At 36.4% G+C, this 25,047-nt stretch overlaps 3 protein-coding genes and 1 pseudogene across 4 annotated transcripts; 2 read left to right on the top strand and 2 right to left on the bottom strand.

Moving 5' to 3' along the window:
- Positions 1 to 823: 823 nt before the first annotated feature.
- LOC137748946 (Tetratricopeptide repeat (TPR)-like superfamily protein) lies at positions 824 to 4,619 on the bottom strand. The gene is made up of 3 exons (XM_068489135.2): positions 2,077 to 4,619; positions 1,662 to 1,721; positions 824 to 1,345 (listed from the first exon to the last, which is right to left on the bottom strand). Exon 1 carries the CDS (start codon positions 4,548 to 4,550, stop codon positions 2,247 to 2,249), a length of 2,304 nt encoding a protein of 767 aa, XP_068345236.2. The 5' UTR covers positions 4,551 to 4,619; the 3' UTR covers positions 824 to 1,345; positions 1,662 to 1,721; positions 2,077 to 2,246.
- Positions 4,620 to 11,032: 6,413 nt separating this feature from the next.
- LOC148698433 (uncharacterized) lies at positions 11,033 to 14,544 on the top strand (annotated as a pseudogene). Its single transcript, XR_015955249.1, has 2 exons — positions 11,033 to 13,917; positions 14,210 to 14,544. The product of XR_015955249.1 is annotated as an uncharacterized LOC148698433 (transcript).
- Positions 14,545 to 14,632: 88 nt separating this feature from the next.
- LOC137748987 (LEAF RUST 10 DISEASE-RESISTANCE LOCUS RECEPTOR-LIKE PROTEIN KINASE-like 2.4) lies at positions 14,633 to 18,797 on the bottom strand. Its single transcript, XM_088683409.1, has 4 exons — positions 17,352 to 18,797; positions 16,623 to 16,667; positions 16,405 to 16,487; positions 14,633 to 15,933 (listed from the first exon to the last, which is right to left on the bottom strand). The coding sequence occupies exons 1-4, from the start codon at positions 18,187 to 18,189 to the stop codon at positions 14,740 to 14,742; spliced, it is 2,160 nt and encodes a 719-aa protein (XP_088539535.1). The 5' UTR covers positions 18,190 to 18,797; the 3' UTR covers positions 14,633 to 14,739.
- Positions 18,798 to 20,053: 1,256 nt separating this feature from the next.
- On the top strand, positions 20,054 to 22,994 carry LOC137748986 (rust resistance kinase Lr10). The gene is made up of 3 exons (XM_068489168.2): positions 20,054 to 20,957; positions 21,212 to 21,247; positions 21,727 to 22,994. The coding sequence occupies exons 1-3, from the start codon at positions 20,078 to 20,080 to the stop codon at positions 22,776 to 22,778; spliced, it is 1,968 nt and encodes a 655-aa protein (XP_068345269.2). The 5' UTR covers positions 20,054 to 20,077; the 3' UTR covers positions 22,779 to 22,994.
- The last annotated feature ends 2,053 nt before the right edge of the window (positions 22,995 to 25,047 follow it).

Raw genomic sequence — 25,047 nt, forward strand, 5'->3', positions numbered from 1 at the left:
TTCCTATAAATTATTAAATAGAAACAAAATAAAAAGATAAAATCATGTCGCCACTCCACATCCTTCGAACATCCGAAAGGCATACCACTACACCGGCTAAACCCAAAGTGTCGTACCGACTAAACTCAATCCCAACACAATTCGACATCTTCCATGGATTCCCGCTTCAACCTCATATCTGCGGTGATAACTGGATCAAAGGCTTATGTGAACTGTGTACGTGTGTCAAAAGACCGATTATCACGGTGATTACAATATTTTCACGATGACAATTCAAAACCAAATAAAGTAACGAAAAGTGAGAAAGAAGAGATGAAGAATGATTTTTAAGTAGATTGACGCCGACACCAAAGCCAAAGACAGGAGTTGGCGGCAAAGAATTTTTCCTTTAGTTTTTCTCTAGACGGCTTGGGTTTTTTAAATTCTTCAGAATATAGGATGTAGGAATATGTCAAATAGACTTCTAACAATTTGAATGAAAATTTGTTGGTTTTATTCAAGTGATATTACCCAAACAAAGGACTTCGATTACGAAAAAAAATGTTTTTAATTACTTGAGATATGCTCCTTGCATAATCTTTTTTTTTTTTGTTGAAACCTTGCATAATATATTCATTTCTTAATGATGGTATATTATTTTTAATGGAATTGTTAATTATAGTATTAACAATTTGAATAAAAGATTTATTTGTCTTAAACAAGTGATATCGAACGGATTACCTCAGTTGCTAAGATGAATACTCTCAGTTACTTAATAAGTTCCCTAGCATAAAAAGTGTTTTTGCTAAGTTGATCATTAAAGGTTAGCTTACAGAATAGACAGTTTTGATCGTCAAGCAACATTGTAATTTGGATCGCGAAAAAGAGTGACAAGGTAGACCGTAGAAGGAGAAGATTCAAATAAGAAGGTTTCCTGACATTGGGTCAAGATACGGAACTTCAAAGACTTGGTTCTGGTTTTATACCCTATGACCTTCAGAATTTAGCCCTGACTTTCCAAAATAGTAATGTTGAGTTGCCAGATTTCTGGAAAAAAAAAAAGGAATCCACAACGACAAAATCTTACCATCCAATTGAACTGATTAATGGCTGAAAAGAATTCAGTTTTACCATCAGGGTGTTCAACTATGGCTGTCAAGACTGTCGGTCAACAACGGCATTACCGCCAAATTTTGAACTTTTTTAGAAGCTTTCCACTCGTGTCTGCAATCTCAGGTTCTGCAGTAGTTAGCCTCCGTAGAGATGAGCTGGAGAGATTGTTCATATGGATGCCTGGACCCGAGAATCGCATAAATCCTCTCGAGAATTTCACATTATCTGCGAGCCACACATCCTCGTGTTGCCTCTGCAATCAGAGCCACTTGATAAATAAACAAGATGAATTTTCAAAGTTCTGTTTATTGAAGGAAAGCAGTAATCCTTAATATTTTCAAAACTGAAGCCACACATTGTGCAACAGATTAAAAAAAAACAATACCAAATCTTGCAATTTAAAATTGTAATCTCTTGAATCGTACATAAGCCGAAATTTACACAATAAATCAAAATCGTTAAATTAATTATTAGTTAGAATTAAGAACTTTTTTTGTTAAATGTACGCAACTAAATCTATGAATAAGCAAGAAAAAGAAACGAAAATCTCTTGAAAAGGACAATCTAACCTCGGATCAGTGAATTCGTGTCTGCTCTAAATTCAGAACCCTCTCCTTCGGGCATTGGACCTACACCATATGGAGCCATATGGTGAGACAAAAAGCAGACTTAATGATGCTATGTAAATTAAACAAAAGAGAGACAAGTGTAAATCAGGCTTTATTATCATAGAAGCATAACTGATGAACCTAAAGCTTATATAGCATTCAACAAGATACCATCAACATTAAGGAACATGAAAATATAAAAATGCAATATCTCATTCTTAAATAGCGTTTGTTCATATGAGTCTTCTACGCGGGAGAAATGTACTTTGAAGTTTTCGGATTTGCTAATTCGATGAACATACAAAAGAAAGATTTGGAAAAGGAAAGAAATGCAAAAGTTTCCCACAAAGCCAAAGGGTTATTCATCAGTCATTACCTTCCATGGCAAGTCCTCCCCTTTTCTAATATATCACGTCTTTTTTCTCATCCATCTCCGAAGTCATGGTGGGAGAAGTTGCAAATCAGCATAATCTTCCTTTCCCAACAAACCCAAATGTAGCCCCGACAAACGTTTTGACCTCTATATAATTTTAAGAGGGACTATCCTCAGCCATTCTTTTGAATCTCCATCCAGCTAAATCCAGGATCTTTTGTGAGTCCTTTAGCTTGCATGCATTTCCGGATTCTTCTCACTTGATCCCACTTCCCTAAAGCTGCATATGCATTTGAGACCAAAACATGATACCCCGTATCATTAGAATTCAATTGAATTATCTGTTCTGAGACACGTGCAACTATATCTGTATCTCCACTAGCTCGACAAGCACTAAGTAAAGATCCCCATATACTCGCATCTGCCTTCATTGGCATTGAATGGATAAAGTCCTCTGCTTGAGCTAATAAGCCACACCGTGAGAGGAGGTCAACTACACAAGCAAAGTGTTCGATCCTAGGTTCAAGTTTGTAGTTCTTCATCCGGTTGAAGTAAGCCAGACCTTCTTCTACTAAACCTGAATGGCTACAAGAAAATATGACAGCAAGGAAAGCAAGATGATCAGGAAGGACACCTGTTGCTTCCATTTCTGCAAAAGTTCTTACTGCTTTCACTCCATCACCATATATCCCATAGGCAGAGCACATGGAGGTCCATGTCACCACATCCTTCTTTCTCATATGCTCAAATACTCGTATGGAGTTTTCCAAACTACCACAGCTAGAATACATTTCTATTAGTGCATTCCCAACAGGGACATCTGAATTAAATCCTAACCTTAAAATGCACCCATGGATCTCTTTTCCTTGTTGCTTTGCGGCAAGCAAGGAACATACAGGCAAGATACCTAACATGGTGGCTGCATCGGGCATCACTCCCTCATTCCTCATTCTACGAATCATTCTTAACCCTAAACTACAATCGTCATAGTGAATGCAAGCAGCAATTATGGTATTCCATGTTACTACATCACGAACTTCCATAATCTCAAATACCAGTAGCGAATCCTTTATTTTGCCACATTTAGCATATATATCTACAAGAGCATTGTTGACGATAACATCTAAATCGAATCCCAATTTTACCGTATCACAGTGGATCATTTTCCCCTTGTCCACATCTGCTAGCTGAGTAGAAATTGACAGGATCATCACATAACTCACAGAGTCGGGTTTCACGCTACTCTTCATCGCCTTAAAAAGGTTGAACCCTTCATCAGAATAACCATTAAGAAAATAACCATTGATCAATGAATTCCACGACACAGCATCCCTACATTCCATATGATCAAATACTTCTTGGGAAGCTAATAAGTTTCCACATTTTGCATACATATCAATAAGTATGTTATTTGCCATAGTATCAAATTGAAAAGCACTTCTTTTCATGTAGTCATGAACATATCTTGCAAGCCTCAGATCCCGTAAATGAGCACAAGCACGGAGAACAGAAGTGATTGTTAGCAAATCAGGTGTAAATTCATTCACCATTTGCTTAAACAAATTTATTGAGTCTTTAAACAACCCCAACTGAGAGTACCCACAAATCACAGTGTTCCAACTAACCGAGTCCCTAACTACCATCTTCTCGAAAAGACTTTGAGCATCTTTTAACCAACCAAATTTGAAGTACATTGAAAGAAGTCCATTGCTTACTAAAACATCAGCATGGACCCCAATCTTCTCAATCAAAGCATGAACTATCTGACCCTCTTTAACATCAACCAAGCCTCCGCACGCAGGCAAAACACCAGATATGGAAAAAGAATCCGGTAACAACCCATCCATTCTCAGCCTACGAAAAATTTCCAAAGCTTCCTCCCAATATCCATTCGAACTGTAGCCCGAAATCACAGTATTCCACGACACAATATCCCTTTCAGGCATTTGCTCAAACAGTTGCCGTGCTTTGCCAAGTTCTCCAAATCTACAATACATGTCTATCACTGCATTACCAATGTACAAGTCTGATCCAAAACCCATTTCGGAAACACGCTGATGAACAATCATGCCCATTTCCAGATCACATAACGCAGCACAGGCATTGATCACCGAAGGAAATGTATACCTATCAGGTCGAACATTCAATTTATCCATTTCAGTGTAGTGGTCAAGAGCTTTTGAGTAAAACCCACTGTGGATAAGCGCTCTGATGATTGAATTCCATAGGTAGGCATTGCTTTTGGGAAGAGCTTGGTGGAAAACTGAGAGGGAGGAAATGGGGTCTCTGAGCTGAGCATATTTGCTTATGAGTTTGCCGGAGAAGAAGACGGAATGGTGTAATCCTGAAGTGACAATCTGTGAGTGGACTTTGTGTAATTCAGTGCAGTTTTTAGCAGAGGAAAGAGCTTTTGAGAATAACGGATACACAACTTCTTTGGTACGGCAACTTATACTGCTCAAGTTTCCAGTTTTCATGAATACGGATCGAAATGACGGCTCCAAGTTTGGCCCCGCGTCGATGTTTTGAAATAACAAGTAAAATTTTACAACGCGAGGATGTGTCCCACAATGGGGTCTCCAGGTTAATATCCCACGCGCTATTTACACCTCGTTTGATACGTCTATCTCCAACTAAGGGGTTATGTTTAGTCCGAATCATAGTTATGTAAGAAATTATTTTTAAATAAATAATGACAAATCATATTTATATATCATCTTTAACCATATAGATTATTTTTTAACCCCTCAATAATTTATTATTTTTAAATTTGTCCTTTAACTTTATTGATTAATTGAATTAAACTACTATATTAAAATAAGTTTATCAGGACATATTTTGAGTGTTACTTGTTACTAAATGAATAAGGTTATCCGGATATATTTTGAGTGTCATTTGAATAAATATTGAAAAATTTAAATTTAGATTATTGGAAGAGGTAAAAGAAGAGTGTGTACAAAAAGAGTGTTTGAGGTGAATAAAATGTAAAGAATTTGATTAAAATGAGGTAAGATAATATGAAATAATTAAAATGATGTGAAAAATGGTGTAGAAATGACTTAAGTATTTATAAAAAAAAATTAGATTTTAAAAATTTTTCATTTTTAAATTTCATCCTTAAAAATAAATAAAAAAACCCAACAAATGGGCTGCAAGGCGGGCTCAATATGCCCAGCCCGATGGCTGAATTGCTCTAATTTGCCTTAGTGAGATCCATTTGGTTTTAGCCCAACTTTCCATTAGAGTTGGGTTTTGTTAAAAAAAACAAAAAAGGTTAAAATTGGCCTATGACCCTATAGCCATCTCCATTGGAGATAGCCTCTTCTTTAAATTCAGACTAGCTTAGATAGGAGTAGTTTTCCACGTTTGGTTGAGTAAGGATTTTTTTTTTTTTTTTAACAAACATATTATCTACATTAAGGGGTGGGGAAGTAGGCTAAGCCTCATAATGGGCCAATGAATGTGGTTCAAATTCACCTTTAGCGAGAATTGATCATAAGACCTCTCACTTACAAATAAAGAGGAATACTACTAGACTTTAGAACTAAGTGGCGTGAGTAAGGATTATACTTGGAGCAACTTTTCTCCATTAAATTGCCCTTTTAATTGGGTGGTTTAATTCCCACACCTAAGAAAAACAGCTCCGGCCCATCCAAATCAATGGGGCGATTCAATAGGCCCACCCACCCCAGACCTATCGACCGGTCCATTTTTGTCCGCTTTAGTGTAGGAATGGATCCAGGATTTTAAACTCGGAGGGTCCCAATAATAAAGATCAAAAAATTTATAGACAATATTGAAAATTTAAATATAATACATTTCATTCAAAAATCATATGCAAAACAATATTACAAATTATAAAATCATAATTCAAACGTCCATTATGATGTTTCATAAGTTACTTTGGAGTACCTAAGTTATTGATCATCTAATGTGGACCACTAAATTTAAAACACCGGTAAAATGAAACTCTCCCCAAACTCCCACTATCTTTCTAACCAAACACACCATTTTTTTCTTTTACTAGTTTCTAAACATCCACCTTCTCTCTCACTAAGAACACAGCTGTCATACCTCCACCAACCACCTCCCTCCCCTTTCTCTCGAAGCCATGGCGACTCTACCCTCAAATTTCACCAACCCATGACAGATCATATCCATCTCACTAACCTTATGAAGGAAATTTCACCTATAAGAAAAATTACTAAGGTGGTTGAAATAATTTGGGGAAATTTGGGCTTATGTACTACCATGAATTCCATGATGAAGAAGTCTAACAATGACTACGGAGTGCTGCCATGGCTTCCACGATAAAAATAGGAGGATTTTGGGGCAGGTTCGACAGATGACAAAGAAAGGTTGGAGGAGAAGTGGGTGGCACCAACGGATGAGACCATGGCAGAAGCAAGGATGAGGAAGGCAAGAAGGGTCCCTATTTTCTTTCTTCTCCGTGCGTGGTCATTTTCTCCGAGAAGAAGACAGCCATTGCAACCTGCAACCTACAACCTGCATAGACCTCATGTTCGAGTACGAGGGGTCCTCGGAAAATTTCTAGCAGCGGTTTAGGATCGCTGACGGGTCTTGGGACCTCCCAGGTCCCTATGTAGATCCGCCTCTAAGTGGATCTAATGTTAGCATGAGGTCAACCACATTTAATTTTTTTATTTATTCATTTATTTATTATTGCGTCAAGCGTGTGGACTTCACGAGTGAGTGAGGGAGTATGAGCTGACCAGAAAGTGGTAGTAGGACATGTGCTACAAAAGCACTCAGACTTCTGCACATGTGGCTGTTGGATGAATCTGACTTTTTTAATTCAGAAAAAATAAAAATAAATGAAAAACATTTGAAAAAAGGGTTTGAGCCCACGTGGCATAATCTGGGTTGTTCGATTGCAGAAAAATGTAAAAAAAGAAAAAAAATGAAAGCATCTGAAAAAAAAAATGACTCACTTGGATTAAAGATCTCATTAGCATGGTATTAGCAATCTCTTTTTTTCACATGGATTTTTAACAACCCCTCTAGTATCGTCTTCTTCCTCTTTGCAACAACAGCCGCCTCTAACTAGCAGCAGCAGCAACGACTTGGTCGAGTCGATAATCATCGACAAGCACCAGACGTTGTCGTCGATCTGGTCACCGGACGGTAGTGCTTCCATGACAATGATCATGTTCAGGTGAAAAAGCTCACCCATTGGATTCTAACAGAACCCACCATGGGGTTTTAATTACAATTTTTTCACCATGAGGATCACATTGAAAGTGTCGTCTCACCACAGGGACCAAGAAAAAATTTGGCCAAAACGAAAATCTAAAAAACAAAATCCGGTGAGAAAAATAGAATATAAATGACAATTGATAGTGAAATATAAATCTAGGTTTTATTAATTATACTGTCAAATTTTGGAGTTGACCCATTCACAAAAGTTGTGAAAGTTATCATTACAAGTGATTGCATATATATATATATATATATATATTTTTTTTTTTACATTTTCACACTTCTACGTTAGTTATTATTATTTTTTTCACTCAAACAAAAAATATTATTCATGAAGGTTTAGAGGATTTTAAAATTTAAACGACAACGTAACCATCGTCTAAGCATAGAGGATGTAATCATGAGCATTTGTATATATTTTTTTCATATTTTTCATACTTGCATATTAATTATTATGAATTTTTATTTATTTTGGGTCCCAATAAAAACAGTATTCATGAATGTTTGTAGTGTTTTAAAATTTCAAGCGACGATGTACCCATCATCAAAATGTAGATGATGCCATCACGTGTTTGCATATTTTTCACATTTTTCACAATTGTAAATTAATCATTATGAAATTTTTAATGTGTTTTGAAAATTTTTATACACCTTTATGGGAGATTAAATAATATGGCTATTTTGGTAATGTTTTTTAGTAGTTTAAATTAATCAAACTAACTTTTCTCTTAACGGGTTGAAACGGACGACCCGCGAGCAAACCGACGGGTTATCCACGGGTAAACCAATGGGTTCTTAATGTTTGACCCAATAACGACTCAATTAATTAATGTGTTAACTTGAAACTCGTTATTTTCGTGTCATTTTCGGTTGAGTTAACATATCGTGTAAGAAATCTCCAGGTCTAGAATATCAACACAAAGAGAAGAAGAAAACTCAATAAGAAATTTCAACTTATTGAGTTAGAGAAATATTCCCCGTTGGAAACAAGAGTTGTTATACCAAATACAATGCAATCTCCAAAATTCAGTTTCTTCAAATTCCTCCAGCCACACCACAAATTCAGAAAGCTTTTCCTAAATTCTTCATCATACTTGTGAGAATTATCTACCATAACTCATATGAGCCAATTCCTTACCAATAAAATCAAACACTAAGTACCACTACAAAATTTGTGACATCCCTAGATCAAGCAACATATTTTGGTCTTTTTTGACACTTTTGCATATCACATTAGATGATTAATTCTTGTAAAGAATGTATCCCATAGATTGCAACCCTGTTCACTTGTGTAATTCTTCTTTCATTGAATTTCAAGAGTTTCCGTGTTCATACCCTCATCCTTGTATGTAAATATATTGTCGTATAAAAAAAAATGAAAATTCATCTTTCCATTCATTTATATTCTGATTCCAAATATGTAAAACGTGTCCCAAGTGTTTGAGATTTCACATCACAAGATAACAAAATACCCATATGTTCAGAATTGCTAGGTCCTCATTTTGAGGACCGATGAGGTTCTTTTGTATTTGAGCTCTCAGATAATATTATGGTAGATTAAACTATCAACTTAAACAATCTTTGTTACACCGAAACACAATAATTTTCCAAAGAGATTAAGCTATCAACTTAAACAATCTTTGTTACACCAAAACACAACTTTACGCATGAAATTGGATACGTAAAGTTATTAAAGTTTATACAACTGGATTTGCTGGGTTAGATATTCGATGAGGCAATTAAGTTTTGTAGATAAAAGGGGTTTAGATAACGTGAAACTATCTTCTCTCTTCCTATTCTTTTTGGTCATATAAATTTGTATTTGTTTCCTTGTAAAAAAATTTATTTAAGTTGATAGCTTAGTACTGAAAGTTTAAGCTGATAGCTTAGGATTGCACCTCTACCCATATGTTACCTGTTAACCTTTATCTGTAGGTCTAAGTTACCATGTGTTCGTTTTTAAGGTTATTTCCAATGGAGAATGCTAAAGGTTTAAAAAACCAAGAAAGATCTGATCTGCTTAAAAACTCATCTCTAACCGATGATTGGACTATAACTCTATCGAACCTACTAAGCTATTTTTTGGTTAAAGAAGCATCAAGCTCGCCATATGTAGTCCCCTCCTAGTCCTTTTTGTAGGGTCAGCTCTTCAGTTGTAATAATTGATTCAATTTCAAATCTTTCAACCATTAGATTTGAAATCATCTAACGATAATTTAATTAAACTAACTAATAAATTTAAAGTCTAAACTTTAAATTAATAGTTATTAACCGTTCGGTTCGGTGGGAGATGGTTGAGCATGGCTATAATTCTGGAAGTTTCTCATTCCCTTCTCTCTTCTCATTTCACACATTATTTTTGTCTTATTATCTCTTTAAAAAAATGAGCATAAGATGTTGATATGATTTATGGCTAGTTTGGTATTGCTATACTTTGAAAAAAAACTGCTTCTGCTGTGCTGTAAGAATAAGCAGCTGTGAAATAAAGCAGCAGAGTGTTTGGTAAATTTTTTTGTAAAAGTGCTTTTGAAAAAAAAAACCAGTATTATAATGTTTGGTAAACTTTTATGTAAAACAGATGTGAAAAAAAGCCATTTTTTCAAAGTTGGGTTTTGCAGCTTCTTGTTTTTGGCTTTTTTTGACCCAAAATTGTGAAAAAAAGCTGAAGCTGAATGTTTACCAAACACAAAAACAACTCCCAACTTTTTTTGATACCAGCTTTTTTTCAGAACAACCTCGCTACTAAACCAGGCCTTAACGTAACCGTTGGCGGATGAGAGAAAAGAGAGATTAGGAGGGAGAGATCATTCTGGACGGGGTTTTGCCATAAGTTTGGAGATGAACTGACTACTAAACCTTCTCCGTCGACCGCTTTCTCTCTCTGAATCCTCTCCCGCCTACTGCCTCTCTCTCTCAACGTTACAACCACCAGATTCCGCCATTTACAGCCACCAGAATCCTCCTGTTCCTCTCAACCTCTCATCTGAACTCATCCTCTTCTTCCATTGAAGGTTTCTATTGAAGCTCGAACTCTTGGAGTCGTCATCCACTCCCTGATAGCCCATCGTTCGCTACGCTCACTTCCTGTCGCCGCCGTTGGTGTTGGTCCGCCCGATCACTGAGGTAAACTTCAGATTTCATGATTTTTTTTTCTACTTTCCGTGATTCTTAAAATATCAGGAACAAGATTTGGCTGAAATATCTTGCAACTATGTGCCGTTAGTGTAATTTTTGATAAAATATCTTAGAATTTAGGAACAAGCATGGAAATTTAGATTAAATAATAGTATCTATAACGTTTTTTAATCTGGATGATCATTTTTTGTAATGAATTAATCGTCTGTTCGAATCGTTCTGCCCATTTTGGGAGATTCTCGTTGCAATCCAATGTCTGTTGAACTGCTATTCTCATTTTCCTCTGTTTTTCACGGAAAAGTATTTTCGTTCTATTGTTTTGTTTCAATGTTGATGAATGCTATTTGCTTTTTTCAGGATCAACCTGCTACAAATGAGGATATAATTCAATGAGACCAGACCACACTTCAAATTTCAGTATACGGTCAGTCTATTGCAGGTCCAAGTTTTCGGTTCTTAGTTTCCGGTTCAACTCTATGGCCTACCAACTGTTTGGTACTGGTTCTTGGTTTGGGACTAACCAAGCCAAACTGGAATGAACTTTAAATCAGTAGACAGGCCCTTTCAGCTCCCAAGCATCCCACATCTTTTTTAATTCTGCGAACCCATTGGCTAATTTTGAGAAATGTAGGTCCGAGAATTCGCCCAACCTTCACAAAACACTCACTCTCTTTCACTCTCATAGACCTCATTCTTTAGCATATTTCCATCAAATGACCTGGAACTTGGTCTTAAAAGTATGCAATCACAAGAACCCTTGTAGTAGTACAAGCCAAGAACTGTTTTCATCAGCTTCTTTATCAGATTCTCTTTTGGTGGAAAATATTTTATTAGGTCTGAAGCAAGGTGCCCTCACCGCTTTGCGCAGCTTTCTGTTTCGGTTAAACCCGTCTCTTATTGTTGTTGTTCTTTCTTGCTGCCGCGAAAATTTGCAACTGGGTCTGAAGTTTATTGATTTGATTCTGTTAAATAGTCCTGATTTTAAGCATTCGTCACTGTCTTTGAGTGCAATGATTCACATGTTGGTGCGTGGTCGAACAGCGTCGGATGCACAAGCTCTGATTCTTAGAATGGTTAGAAAGAGTGGCATTTCGCGTGTTGAAGTAGCAGACTCTTTGGTTTCAACTTATAGCAGTTGCGGCTCAAGTTCTTTGGTATTTGATCTGTTTGTTAGAACTTATGTGCAGGCTAAGAAGTTGAGAGAAGGATTTGAGGCGTTTCAGGTGTTTAGAAGCGAGGGAGTTTGTGTTTCAATAAATGCTTGCAATAGTCTTCTTGGTGGGCTTGTGAAGGTTGGGTGGATTGATTTGGCATGGGTCATATATGGGGAAGTTGTTAGCAGTGGGATTTAGTTAAATGTTTATACACTAAATATAATGGTCAATGCCTTATGCAAAGCTCGCAAAATTGATAGCGTTAAATTCTTCTTATCAGATATGGAAGAGAAGGGGGTGTTTTCAGATATTGTGACATATAATACTCTAATGAATGCATATTGTCGTGAAGGGCTTCTCGAAGAAGCTTTTCAGTTAAAAAACTCTTATGTCTTCTAAGGGGTTGAAACCTGAGCTTTTCACGTACAATGCTATCATAAATGGCTTATGTAAAGTAGGAAATTATGCGAGAGCAAAGGAACTTTTGTATGAAATGTTGCAAGGTGGTTGAATCCTGATACTACTATGTATAATCCAATGCTTGTTGAGAGCCGTAGAAAAGATGATATTTTAGAGGCTGAGGAAATCTTCCATGAAATGTCACATAGGTGTTGTTCCTGATATAGTTAGTTTCAGTTCACTCATTGGGTTTTTTTCGAGGAATAAAAATATTGATCGTGCATTAGTATATTTTCGAGATATGAAAAGGGCAGGCTTGGTTCCAGATAATGTGATCTACACTATCCTTATAGATGGATATTGTCGAAAGGGAATGGTGTTAGAGGTTTTGAAGTTGCATGATGAAATGCTTGAGCAAGGTTGTGCTATTGATGTGGTAACGTTCAATAAAATTTTAAATGGACTGTGTTGGGAGAGGATGCTTTCTGATACAGATGAGTTTTTTCAATGTAATGGTGGAAAGGGGTGTCATTCCTGGTTTTTATACTTTCACAACACTCATTTATGGTTATTGCAAGCATGGGAATATGACTAAATCTCTTAATCTGTTTGATGCAATGACGAAAAGAAATATTAAGCCTGATATAGTCACATACAACACATTGTTTGATGGCTTCTGCAAACTAGGTGGAATGGATAAAGCTAAGGAGTTATGGGGTGACATGGTTTCAAGAAGGATACTACCCAATCACATTTCATATGGCATTCTAATCAATGGATTTTGTAGCATGGGGAACGTGCATGAGGCGTTGAGTTTATGGGACCAGATGATTGAAGAAGGTATCAAACCCACTCTAGTTACTTGTAACGCTGTTATTAAAGGTTATTGCCGCTCTGGTGACACAACAAAGGCGGATGAGTTTTTATAGTCAAAATGATTTCAAGAGGAATTGTCCCTGACAGTATTGCTTACAACACTTTGATTAATGGTTATTTAAAAGAAGTGAATCTGGACAAAGCTTTTTCCTCAGTTAAGGAGATGGAAAAGCAAGGGATATTGTCGGATCAGTTTACATACAATATAATTCTAAATGGGTTCTGTTGGCAAGGTCTAATGCACAAAGCTGAGCTAGTATTGCGGAAGTTGATTGAGAAAGGTGTAAAACCTGATAGATCCACTTATATGTCAATGATAAACGGACATGTGACCAAGGACAATTTGAAGGAGGCATTTCGGTTCCATGATGAAATGCTTCAAAGGGGATTTGTGCCAGATGATGAATTCTAGTTTGCTCTTAGCAGCTGAAGGTGGGATTTTCTCTTAATTCTCATTGCACTCTTCATTTTAATTAGCTACTACTAAAAGTTGTGATCTAATGATCTTATGTTTATATATAATGATTATTCGTGGGTTTCATTTACTTCTTAGGTTGTCTTTGGTGCAAGTAATTCTCACTACACATGAACCATGTGCAGCAATGCATTGACAAACTCCTACTCCATGTCCATAGTGTGATTTTCAATCTTTAACTGGCAGTGTCCCTTGGATTTTTTATGACATTTATGTACCAGTACATCTTTTGCCATCTCCATCCATCTCGTGCCTGAGGACCGCCCCTTCTATGTCTTCCTTGATGGATTCTTGTTCATATGTCCATTGTTTGAATTACTATTGAATATGTGGTTTTGATATACTGTGGAATACAGGGATAGGGAAGTGTCCTGATGCAGATGATCTTGCTCTTGAGTGGACAGATGAGGTACATATCTTTACGGTTTAATTTATCCACAGCCACTCAACTTTCTGGTGTCTACGTGTATGCAAACTTTTAGTTCTGAATCGCAGTCAAGAATCCTAGTTCAAAGTGCGAACTATCCACCAATTCCAGTTGAACAGCCCGAAGACGTGAAACCATTTGCTCCTATGGTGGTTACTGTAAGTTTTTGCTCTGAACTTTATCATATGACTGGATGTGCATCTAGATGTAGCATCACTTGATCTTGTTCTTTACTTTTCAATTTTCCAAAGGCAATGAACAATTGTAAAAATGCTGCTTTGTGAAACTTTTGCTTTTGTTAAAACACGTGCTAATTCCTTCGTAAAGAGTAACTCTAATTTTTATCGTCACAGTGCTCTAAATCTTTGTTCAAATTAACTTGGGGTGTCTTTAGGCTAGTTGATTGCGATGAATTCTATGATCCTCCAAGCAAAGTTTTGTATTTTGTAGGGAACAATTGATTATGATGGTCTGGGCCAGTTAGGTGGCGGGACAATGCAGAAGATAAGGATGAAGAATCCGAAGATCCTTAAGATTACAGAGGTTTAGCAAATGGGAGCTCTAATCGTTGCCTGTTTTTCGTGATAGTGTTTGAAAGCATGTAGGCAATTTAGTTTGAGCTTGTGAAATTTTCTCGGTTATCTACAAACTACTGTAGATTAAATTAGCTTAAATGGAAGGAGGCCAATTGAGTGGTTTTGGGGGTAATACGATTTGTAGGAATTCTTAGTGAATCAGCTTAAATGTTCGTTGTTAATTTTAGCCAAATTTCTTAATTCCGTCAATCGTACCAAATTTCTTAATTTTAGCCAAATTTTCCATACTAATCGAGAGACGATTTGTGCATGAATTAATCCTTGTACGTGCCAAAGCTAAAAACTGAAAACCAGAAAGCAAATGCCATTAAATTCAAGTAGTCTATTTGTGCTTATTGGGTACACTAAACGTTCCTTTGCACATCAACATTGCTACTAGCTATATTAACTCTCTGAATTTTCATCTGCAATCAAAACAATTTCTGTAGATGTTGTTGTTGTCCTCGATGCAGCTGATGCGGTACTTGAACTGCCGCCAGTAACCACCTCTGGCACTTGTTGTGGGTATAAGAAAAGCTTTGGAGGCATTTGAAGGCTCTCAATTTCTCCTTCAAGCATCTCTACAACTTTATTCATAGAAGGACGGTCGCTAGGCTTCATTTGTATGCACCACGACGCGACAATGATCATCTTCTTAATGATTTTCTTTTCCTCCTCTGTAGCGTCTCCGATTGTAAGGTCCTTCCCTCCACTCAGCTGGTCGAAAACCCATGTCGGAAAGTATATTTGGCTCGAGTGTTCTATATTTGCGTTTAAGTTCTTTCTTTTTCCAGCCATTTCCATCAGTAGCATCCCAAAACTATAGACATCAGCTTTGTACGAAACACCTCCAATGTTTTTGTAGAATAACTCTGGAGCCATGTATCCGATGGTTCCTCTCGCTGCAGTCAAAGACACAATGCTATTATCCAATGGGCATAGCCTTGCTAACCCAAAATCTGAAACCTTCGGAAGAAAGTTCTCATCGAGAAGAATGTTGTGAGGCTTGATGTCGAAGTGCAAAATTTGCATGTCACATCCTCGATGCAAATATTCAATACCACGAGCCACTCCTAGTGAGATTTCAAACATTTTCTCGCAACTTAAGGAGATAACTCCTTGTTGAGAAAATATGTGCTTATCAAGAGACCCATTAGGCATGAAGTCATATACAAGAGCACGCTTTGAACCCTCCACACAAAAACCAACAAGTTGCACCACGTTAACATGGTGAATCCTTCCGATGGTAGCAACTTCATTGATAAAATCCTGCCCGTTGGCTTTCGACTTGCCCAACATCTTGATGGCTACAAGACGGCCACTGCGAAGCTTTGCCTTGTACACAGAACCAAAGCCACCTTCCCCTAACTTGTCCTTAAAACCTCTGGCCATCTTTCTTATGTCCGAGTAAGAGTACCTTACTGGCATGAGCTGATTATTCTGCAGAAAGTCTTCTATATTTTCATACATGGACAAGTGCCTCCTTTTGCATTTGTATATTATTAATGCAATTAAACAGGGAAAGCCAAATAAAAATTTGACTAATTGGAATAGTTCTGCACGTTTCAAAAACATTGGAGTCACCAAATAGATTGATTGCTGTAATATCATCAAACTTGTTCCTTTAGTGCAACAATATTTTTCATTAATTAAGCAACTGTTTGGTAATCCTTTAGTTTTAATTTTTAATCTAAAAAGAGAGCGGAAAAAAAGGCGAGGGGAAATTGTAGAAAGAAGATATGGGGATGGGGCTGGGGGATGATGGAGAAATGGAGAATTTATGAAACAAAACATTATTGGAAAACTCTTTGAGATTGTTTCAAAGACAATAACCATTTCTCTATCCACCTCGATCCTCCCTGTCCTTTTCACATCTTTCTCATATATATTCTTCCATATTCCCCAGCAACCCTTAACTAAAACATAATAATAAGAATGAAAACAAAAACAAAGTGATCATCAAACATTCATTTTTGAATGATGAGTATATGAAGCTAGAAAAAGTTGCATGATAGCTGAGTACGAGTAGTTCACACTACCTAGGAGAGAGGCCACAGTCATCGGATACACGTAAAGGGGGTAAGACCTCAAGTCGTCCGTAGGGATAAACTGACCATAGCGGATGGAATAATACATCTGGTACAAAACCGTTGCTGCAGCAAAGCGATGAATATCGATCATAGTTTCCAAATGTAATTTAAGTTTAATAAACATCAAGGTGACCACAAATAAAGAAACTAACTACACATGTATTATATAGAAGCTGCGTTAGAGAGTAAACCACTTGCCTAGTGCCACTAGTATGGCCTGTAAGATCTTGTTGTACCAATGTTCTGCATTGCAAAAGAAGAAGAATTATCATTAAGGATCATATATATTATTTTTCCTCTAAAGGATCATATATTATTTACTATTAAGAGAAAAAAAAAGGTTGAAAATTAATATCATGGGAGAATGCTAGCTACCTTTCTGTTTGTACTTTCACTTATTACCTTCTACTTTTTTGTAAGATCTTACAATATTACTTGATATTCCAAACTGCCTATTTTCTAAATATTACTAGAAAAAATAACAATATATGAATTCAATAAAAGGTGAACCATGTGCTTTAGTTAAACAAAAAATCATGATACCGTTAATCGAACAGTGAAATGATTTCTAAATTCTGATTAATGGGGTAGTTTGCAGTATTAGTTTACAGTGGTATACAAAATAAACAGTTTTGATTATCAAGTAATATGTAAAATCTTAAAAATAAAGCAAAAAGGTAAAAAGAGAAACTACAAAAAGAAAGGTTGCGATCCTTCCTTAATAAATTTAGCCTCGAATACGTACTTAATAGAAATAAAAGTTTCTCTCCCATTCATCTGGTCAATATTTATATGACCTAATTTATTCTAGAGTTGTAAAACCTAAATCTCCATAGACAGACAGACTCCCGGTAATTGAAGACTGATTATTTGCTGAATTAATTTGGTTACGCTAGCCTTGTGAATAAGATAAATAATAGACACTACCTTTTCCGGTTTCGTAGGGAAAGCACTCAATTTTGCTCACGTTGAGCACACACGAATACTCTGTGCAGTTTAAGGTGCTACAAGCCTGGTCAAACCATGAAAGCTCGAAGCCATGCGCTATTTCACTATATATGCCTTCACAGGACGTCAAGTGTTCATGCATGTCTTCTACGGATAACGAAGGTGAGACCATAAGCATCTGCGTTATTTCACAGGACTCCCCCAAATCCAATGAACTTATGGAGCCTTTCCAGCCAAGGATGGAATAAGAAAACATTCTTAAACCATTGGACAAAGAAGAATTGGAAGAGTAGGTGCCGTCCTTGACGCATGGAGCTGTTTCTACAAGGCCAGGAGAATGCATCGGTTTTGGACAGTTCATAAAAATTATAGGCCGTGTCGTGGAACTATTACTTGTGTCCGGGCTATTTGAACTCCACGTCAGTCGGACTAGATAAGTGCTGTAAGGATCCCGATTACTAAAGTTGGATGGGGTTAAGGAGTAACGTGGGATGGAGTAGTAGTTATCTTTCTTTTGAACAGCAGCATCCACAACACGGATTGTAAAGTTATTGTAATTGATCGCCTTGGCGTAAAACTTTCGGTTATACAAGTACAGGACTGTAACATTTTCCTCACAAGTTAGCTCATACGTTCGGTTGCCGCAGTGTTGAGGGTCTCCTTTTAACCGAAATGGAGAGCGTATGTCAATATTGCCACAAGAAAGAGTACAATCAGAATTATTTTCAGGTATCGATGTTTGGGAACAAATAAAGGGAAGAAGAAAGAGTAGAAGAAGGGCTCCATACGGAACTAGTAAGAGACTTCCTCTACACATGGTAAAAGAGAATATAGATGTATCAAAATTATGGAAGAGGGCAAAAAAGCTTAATGGGAGCAAGGGTTTTTGGCTTGTGGCAAGAAGAGGGCAAACTCAGATATAAATTGGCCGCTTGGAGCCCATTATTTATGACAAACGAAGCAAAGACAAACCCACGAGACGAGTAAAACTAGGATAACACTGACAAGCTGACCACTTATGTGGTCCAATAAAATTGTTCCACCTGTCAAGTGAAACTCAATCAAACACTTGCTTTTTCTTGCAACCAATCACCCTGTCGTCTTCCTCAACCCTTCTTTCTCCAGCAACCCCCGCACTCCGTTACTTCTCCGGCGACCTACTCTCACTCCCGACCACTCCCAATCCCTCTTTTCTCCGGCGACGTCAGTTTCAATCCCTCGCCGGCGTCCAGATCTGAGCTCGGTAAAATTGGGTTATGGAAATCCGCGAAATTGGAGGTTCTGGAAGACAAGAGGTTTGGAACTTTGACGTTCAAAGGAATTGCAGACTTTGAGAGAGAGATGCTGGGGAGGGAAGGCGGTGAAAAGGTGGGGTATCGGTCGACGACGACTAACGAGGAAATCTGGAGGTTGGTTATGGGTTATGGGTTATGAGTTTAGGATGGTGTTTGGTTATGGCCTTAAAGATGTTTGTGATGCTTTAAAATTAAAGAAAACTAATAAAAATGATTTGAAAATTTTGAGTTTTAATGATAAAGATAAAATAAAGGGTAAAATGAATAATAACATTATTGACTTTTTAGTGTAAAAATATGATTTTTTTGTTAAAGTAAACTTTACTATGAGTTTTTTTATTTTTTTGTTAAAATCCCCTTGAAATTACTGATATCTTTATATTATTGGACCATGTCAGTGGTCAGTACACTTGTGGTCCTCATATGTCAGGACCCAAGTATTAACCCCGGTGGGTACACCTGTGGCCCAATTTGTACACTTGTGGTCCTGATAGGCATGGAGATGGTCGCCGGAGAAGGAGAAGGCTTGGGCTGGCCCAATAAATTATAACATGTAGCATTTTAACTCTCTTTAAATATATATATATATATATATATATATATATATATTTCCCACACACTCTCTTTTCTTTTTCTGCACTCTTTCTTATTTTTAAAGGCCAGAAATGTACATATATGTGTGTACGTAGGAGAAGAAAAATCGTGTGTAAAAATCACTTACCCCTCTTTCTTTTATTGAATGAAAAAAAAAACATTTTAATAAACAAATTTTTCAATATAACAACCATAGTTATTGCAAAAACTTTAACAATACATTAAAGACGTATTCAAAAGAATCAAAACACAAGTCTCATCAATACTAATTCCAACAAACAACAACAACCAACACTAAACTAAAGAGGAAAAATTTGCACAACCAAACTATACCGACAACTTCAAATTCTAGGAGGGTAATGCTAGAGAGAATAAATTAATTTGTAGAATAAATTTTGTAAACTCAATGACATGGAAGTTGATAATTGGATTATTACTAAAGTGTAGATTAACGTGCTTATTTTTTTTTATTGATGAAACATTGTTTAGTTTGTAAATTTAGTTTACAAATTTAATCTACCTAGCATTACTAAATGTAGAATGACCAATATTGAAGCCACAGAACCCACCTCATCTAACTCAGAATAACATGTATAATAATGGGTTGATCTGGCCCATTTGGGGAAGAAACAGTTTCCAGCATCCCAGTTTCTCGTTATAGCGAGTAACAGTTAAATAAAAGCGACTAAAAGTTTTTATTTGATAACGATGGTCAATAACCCATAAGCAAATCACGACCAAGTCCTTCAAATTGAAGTTAAAAACAAAATTGGTGGAAGATTTAAAAAATTTAGAAAAACGTTTTTGGGGTAGGAAATGGAACGAAGGGGTGAATATAAAAAGAGATTATTATTTACCCAAAACATAGGGGACTTCTGCAATCCTATTATCTTATATACAATCATATATATGAATTACCAAGATACCAAACTTCTACAATCAATATTCTCATTGGATAGAATGCTTCTGATCAATTTCTTGTGCTGGTTTCTCACGATAGCAGATGCTGGTATTGTAAGCAAAGTGTATGGCGACAGAGTAGTCCCTGAAAACTGCACAGAAGTAAGTTACTGTAAACACCACGGTCCAGCCATCCGATTCCCATTTCGACTTAAAGGACAGCCATTCCAGTGCGGTTACCATGGCTTTGATCTATCATGCACCAACGGCAGGAAAACCGTGCTTGAGATGCCATCCTCATCTAACAAGCTCATCGTTGAAACGATTAACTACGCTTCTCAAGAAATCGGAGTATATTTCCAAAATGATTGCCCGCCTAAAGATATTTTCAATTTCAGCTTATCTTCCTCAATCTTTCAATTTGTGCATGGACGGTTTGATGCTAATTATACTTTATTCAGTTGTCCGTCACCACCACTTGAAACAGACGGATATCGTCTTATCAAACTGTGCCCTTCCGGCCTTGACAATCTTGAAAACCAAACTAACTACTATGCTGTCGACGGCCGGTATTCCATTGATGATACGACCCTAGTGTCTTGTACCAAGCTGCGTGACTACACATCAGTTCCAGATATTTCATCAGTGAGCGAATTCCGCCTTATGATGCTGCAGTGGTCCAAACCATCATGTGGACGTTGCGAAGAGATGGGCAAGACTTGCAGACTGAAGAGAACCATTGGTCAATATAATTTCACAGATAATCAGACTGCAGAAACTGAATGCGTGAGCGAAGGTATCCTTTAATCTCCCATTTAACTTGACTTCTTGCAGTACTTTGCCGGCAAATATTTCCCTCATTTTCACATTGACAAGGTTTTAATTAGCTAGTTTGTGCAGATAATTTATGCAACAAATTTGGACTCAAAGAATATATTCGAACTTTTTATATTAAATGAAAACAAAGATTTATGCAAACAATTCTTCAAGTATTTTATTCTTTTGATAACAAAAGTACTAATTATTGACTTAATGGACCTGCTTTTACAGATAGTACCCGTGGAAGGACAAGCTTAGAGATATCTGGTAAGTTGTTCACATAAGCAATATTTTTACAAGATTGAATTTGAACTGCTAAGAGTTAGCTAGGTTAATTATTGCACACTTGTGCGATCCATAATCATAAATATTCTTAGATGGAGAGCTAAATCTAAGACAGTTTGGATTATTGAACCTCATGCGAGTGTTATATTTTAGGCTGCTAGTCGGAACTTGCTTCAGCAGGCACCAATTTTCATCACTTGTTTTTCAAGTTTTGGATCCCATCCTTGAAAGGGTTCTTCTTTTAAGGTACAAGAAAACCTTACGAGTTCAAAACTCAGTGCCAGCATCCGGATAAAAGACACGTTAACTTCCGCACAAAAGAACCCCATATATGTATAAGTATTAATATAAATTCAATTCTGATTTCTGGGGGCTTTATCAATTGGACGCAATTGTGATTTATTTTAATTTAATTTAGAAATGAGTTGGTTTTTAACGCAGAGTTTCGACTGTATCCGCAGGTATTTTCACACTTTCTGTGGTTGTAACAGTCGTGGGGACTCTCATTTACCGTGTTTATAGCTCCAACAAAATAGAGAAAACAAATCAGTTGAGGATTGAAAGATTTTTGGACGATTACATAGCACACAAGCCAAGTAGATATTCCTACGCTGATATTAAAAGGATAACAAATCAATTCAATGAAAAGTTAGGTCAAGGAGCCTATGGAACAGTGTACAAAGGACAGCTTTCCTCCGACTTACTTGTGGCTGTGAAAATCCTCAACAATTCTAATGAAAAAGGAGAAGATTTTATCAATGAAGTCCGAACAATGGGTCGAGTCCACCATGTCAATGTGGTTCGCTTGGTTGGTTTTTGTGCTGATGGGTACACAACAGCTCTTGTGTATGAATATCTACCAAATGGTTCACTACAGAATATCTTATCATCAGCAGATAGTAAAAGCGCTTTCCTTGGTTGGGATAAGGTGCATGAGATTGCTTTAGGTATAGCCAAAGGAATTGAATATCTTCATCAAGGGTGTGACCTCCGAATCCTCCATTTCGATATCAAACCACACAACATTTTGCTAGACCAGAATTTCACCCCAAAGGTTTCCGATTTTGGTCTCGCCAAGTTGTGCTCTAAAGATCAAAGTGCAGTATCCATGACTACCATCAGAGGGACCATTGGCTACATTGCGCCGGAAGTGTTCTCTAGGAACTTTGGAAATGTGTCCTACAAGTCAGATGTCTATAGCTTTGGAATGTTGCTGCTGGAAATGGTCGGGGGAAGAAAGAACTTTAAGTTCATGGAAGAGGACTCCACCAGCAGCCAAGTCTACTTCCCAGAATGGATTTACAACCTTTTAGAACAAGGGGACGACCTACGGATTCACATTGAGGACGGAGGAGATGCTGAAACTGCAAAGAAGCTAGCTATTGTGGGTCTATGGTGCGTCCAATGGCACCCCATAGATCGCCCTTCCATGAAAGTTGTTATTCAAATGTTAGAAGGAGAAGGTGACAATCTAACTGTACCTGCTAATCCTTTCCGGTCTACTTCGAATTGACTGAATACAACTATACTTTGTTTGAAATGAAAGCGTTCAAGAGTTGTACAACTACCACTCATAAAATTTGATACGAGAGGTCAAATGCTGTCATATTAAGAAAGTTAAATATTAGGTTTATCTTATATCGTTGGATGTTTAATATTTTATGTAACATATAGGGTTTGTCTATTTAAAGGAGAGTAGTTTTTGTGTTATATATATATATATATATATATATATTCATTCTTCTTTTCAGTAGAGCATCGAAGTTACGACCATTTATATATATATGTATTCATTCTTCTTTTCAGTAAAGCATTGAAGTTACGACCATTTTTTTTCTTCTTTTCAATCTTTTAATTTGTTTTCTTTATTGACTTTATATCAAAGTGTTTCATGAAAAAGCTTTTAGGCTTTCGAGAAACAATCTCAAGTAGGCTCGTAGTATCGTCACTCTTTTCAGTCACTAAAATAAATATCAGATTTTGAAACTTCTTTTCTCTTAAATTTGCTAATAACTAAAATTACTTGTTAATCACTAGCATCTATGTATCGTTGTTATACTAAAAGTATCTATAATAGACTCTATAAATAAGCTGCCAACTAAAATTTATGAACAAATTATAAAAGATTTATCTCCATTCACACACTCCCTATATCTTGCTCTTAGGATAACAAAACCGCTACGAATTCTAAATATGCGGACAAATAAATGAACTTCTAATGGCATGGCTGTAGTTATATTTATACAGAGCTTCTACATTACTCTCTAGTAGTTTTTGTCTAAATTTCAAAAAACGTGATTTAAGATGCTTTATCTTAAAATTCCATTACAAATTTCTCGTACTGTTGCAGTTTCTCTAGGAGTGCAGAGAACATTTTTTTTTTTTTTTTTTTTTTTTTTTACAATAAAGTCTAGCTCCTCATTGAACCATGCAATACAAGTTTAGATCACACATATCTAATTCCAAGATAAAATTATTTATTATGAGTTGTAATTTTTTTATTTTTTAAGTTTCAGACGTGAGATTGCATTTTTTAACAATCACATCCTGAGCAAATAAATTTTGATTACTCAATTTAAAAACAAAAAATTATTACCTTCAACTTTACACGAGTGACATTTTACAACTATAAATTCTCAGTCAACTACAATTTATGCTTTCTTCGCATCTCAATACGTAATGTGAGCTCAATGGCAATTTTGAAAAATTGTACAGCAAAAAGTTTCTTTTGGTTATGGGCTTGAAATTCAAAGTTATCAAGGATTATTTGATGAGAATAAACTTCATATAAGTTTCACTAATGTTGACCTCAATGGCAATTTCGAAGAATTGTACAACAAATTTTTTCTTTTGGTTATGGAGTTGAAATTCAAAGTCATCATTGATAATTTGATGAGAACAAATTTCATGGAAGTTTCACTGATGTTGGCCTCAACGGCAATTTCGAAGAATTGTATAGCAAATTTTTTCTTTTGGTTATGGAGTTGAAATTCAAAGTCATCATTGATATTTGAAGAGAATAAATTTCATGGAAGTTTCACTAATGTTGGCCTCAACGGCAATTTCAAAGAATTTCAGAGCAAAATTTTTCTTTTGGTTTGGAGTTGAAATTCGAAGTCATCATTGATAATTTCAATGACAATAAATTTCATAAAAGTTTCACTAATGTTGACCTCAATGGCAATTTCGAAGAACTGTATAGCAAATTTTTTCTTTTGGTTATGGAGTTGAAATTCAAAGTCATCATTGATCATTTGATGAGAATAAATTTCATGAAATGTTGATGATACACCTTGATTTAGAATGTCCATCTGGACTTTAAGTAGAGCTATGCTAGTGACATCCGGAAGGTGACGAAGCCAAAAAGTGTGGTGATGTGGAAAATATGAATAAATTTAAACCTTAAATTCACTAAATGCAAGAAAGCGCATGTGAGCGGGATTGAACTCACTTCACACGTGATGTCAGAGCATAAGTAAAGTACAGTAAAAACGGAATAAGAATTATACCATCAAATGTACTCTCCTATATCAACATTTGCCAAGAATCCTCGTCAACACGAAAGTTTTGCCACTAAAACCTAGATGGGCGAAAAACAAGGGTGAGTGGACCTGAAAATAAAGCTTTGTAAAACCTGTTTTGAAAACGTAATAACCCATCGCTGTAACACAAGTATAGTTTTCAAATATATATAAAATACACACACACACACACACACACACACACACACTATATTACATATAAAATGACAACACGTGTGAATTGAGTTCAATCACGCTCAC

The sequence above is a fragment of the Pyrus communis genome, chromosome 2, assembly GCF_041283825.1.
Source record: "Pyrus communis isolate YQ-2024b chromosome 2, ASM4128382v1, whole genome shotgun sequence".
NCBI classification, from domain to species: Eukaryota; Viridiplantae; Streptophyta; class Magnoliopsida; order Rosales; family Rosaceae; genus Pyrus; species Pyrus communis.

Excerpts from the sequence above, each read along its gene's own strand:
- LOC137748946 (XM_068489135.2), bottom strand. The coding sequence starts at position 4,550 with ATGAAAACTGGAAACTTGAGCAGTATAAGTTGCCGTACCAAAGAAGTT.
- LOC137748987 (XM_088683409.1), bottom strand. The coding sequence starts at position 18,189 with ATGTGTAGAGGAAGTCTCTTACTAGTTCCGTATGGAGCCCTTCTTCTA. Across the intron at positions 16,668-17,351 it reads TCCCTACGAAACCGGAAAAG|AACATTGGTACAACAAGATC; the intron begins GTAGTGTCTATT and ends TTTGCAATGCAG. Across the intron at positions 15,934-16,404 it reads TGAGGTCTTACCCCCTTTAC|CAATCAATCTATTTGGTGAC; the intron begins GTGTATCCGATG and ends ATGATATTACAG.
- LOC137748986 (XM_068489168.2), top strand. The coding sequence starts at position 20,078 with ATGGAACGAAGGGGTGAATATAAAAAGAGATTATTATTTACCCAAAAC. Across the intron at positions 20,958-21,211 it reads AACTGAATGCGTGAGCGAAG|ATAGTACCCGTGGAAGGACA; the intron begins GTATCCTTTAAT and ends CTGCTTTTACAG. Across the intron at positions 21,248-21,726 it reads GACAAGCTTAGAGATATCTG|GTATTTTCACACTTTCTGTG; the intron begins GTAAGTTGTTCA and ends CTGTATCCGCAG.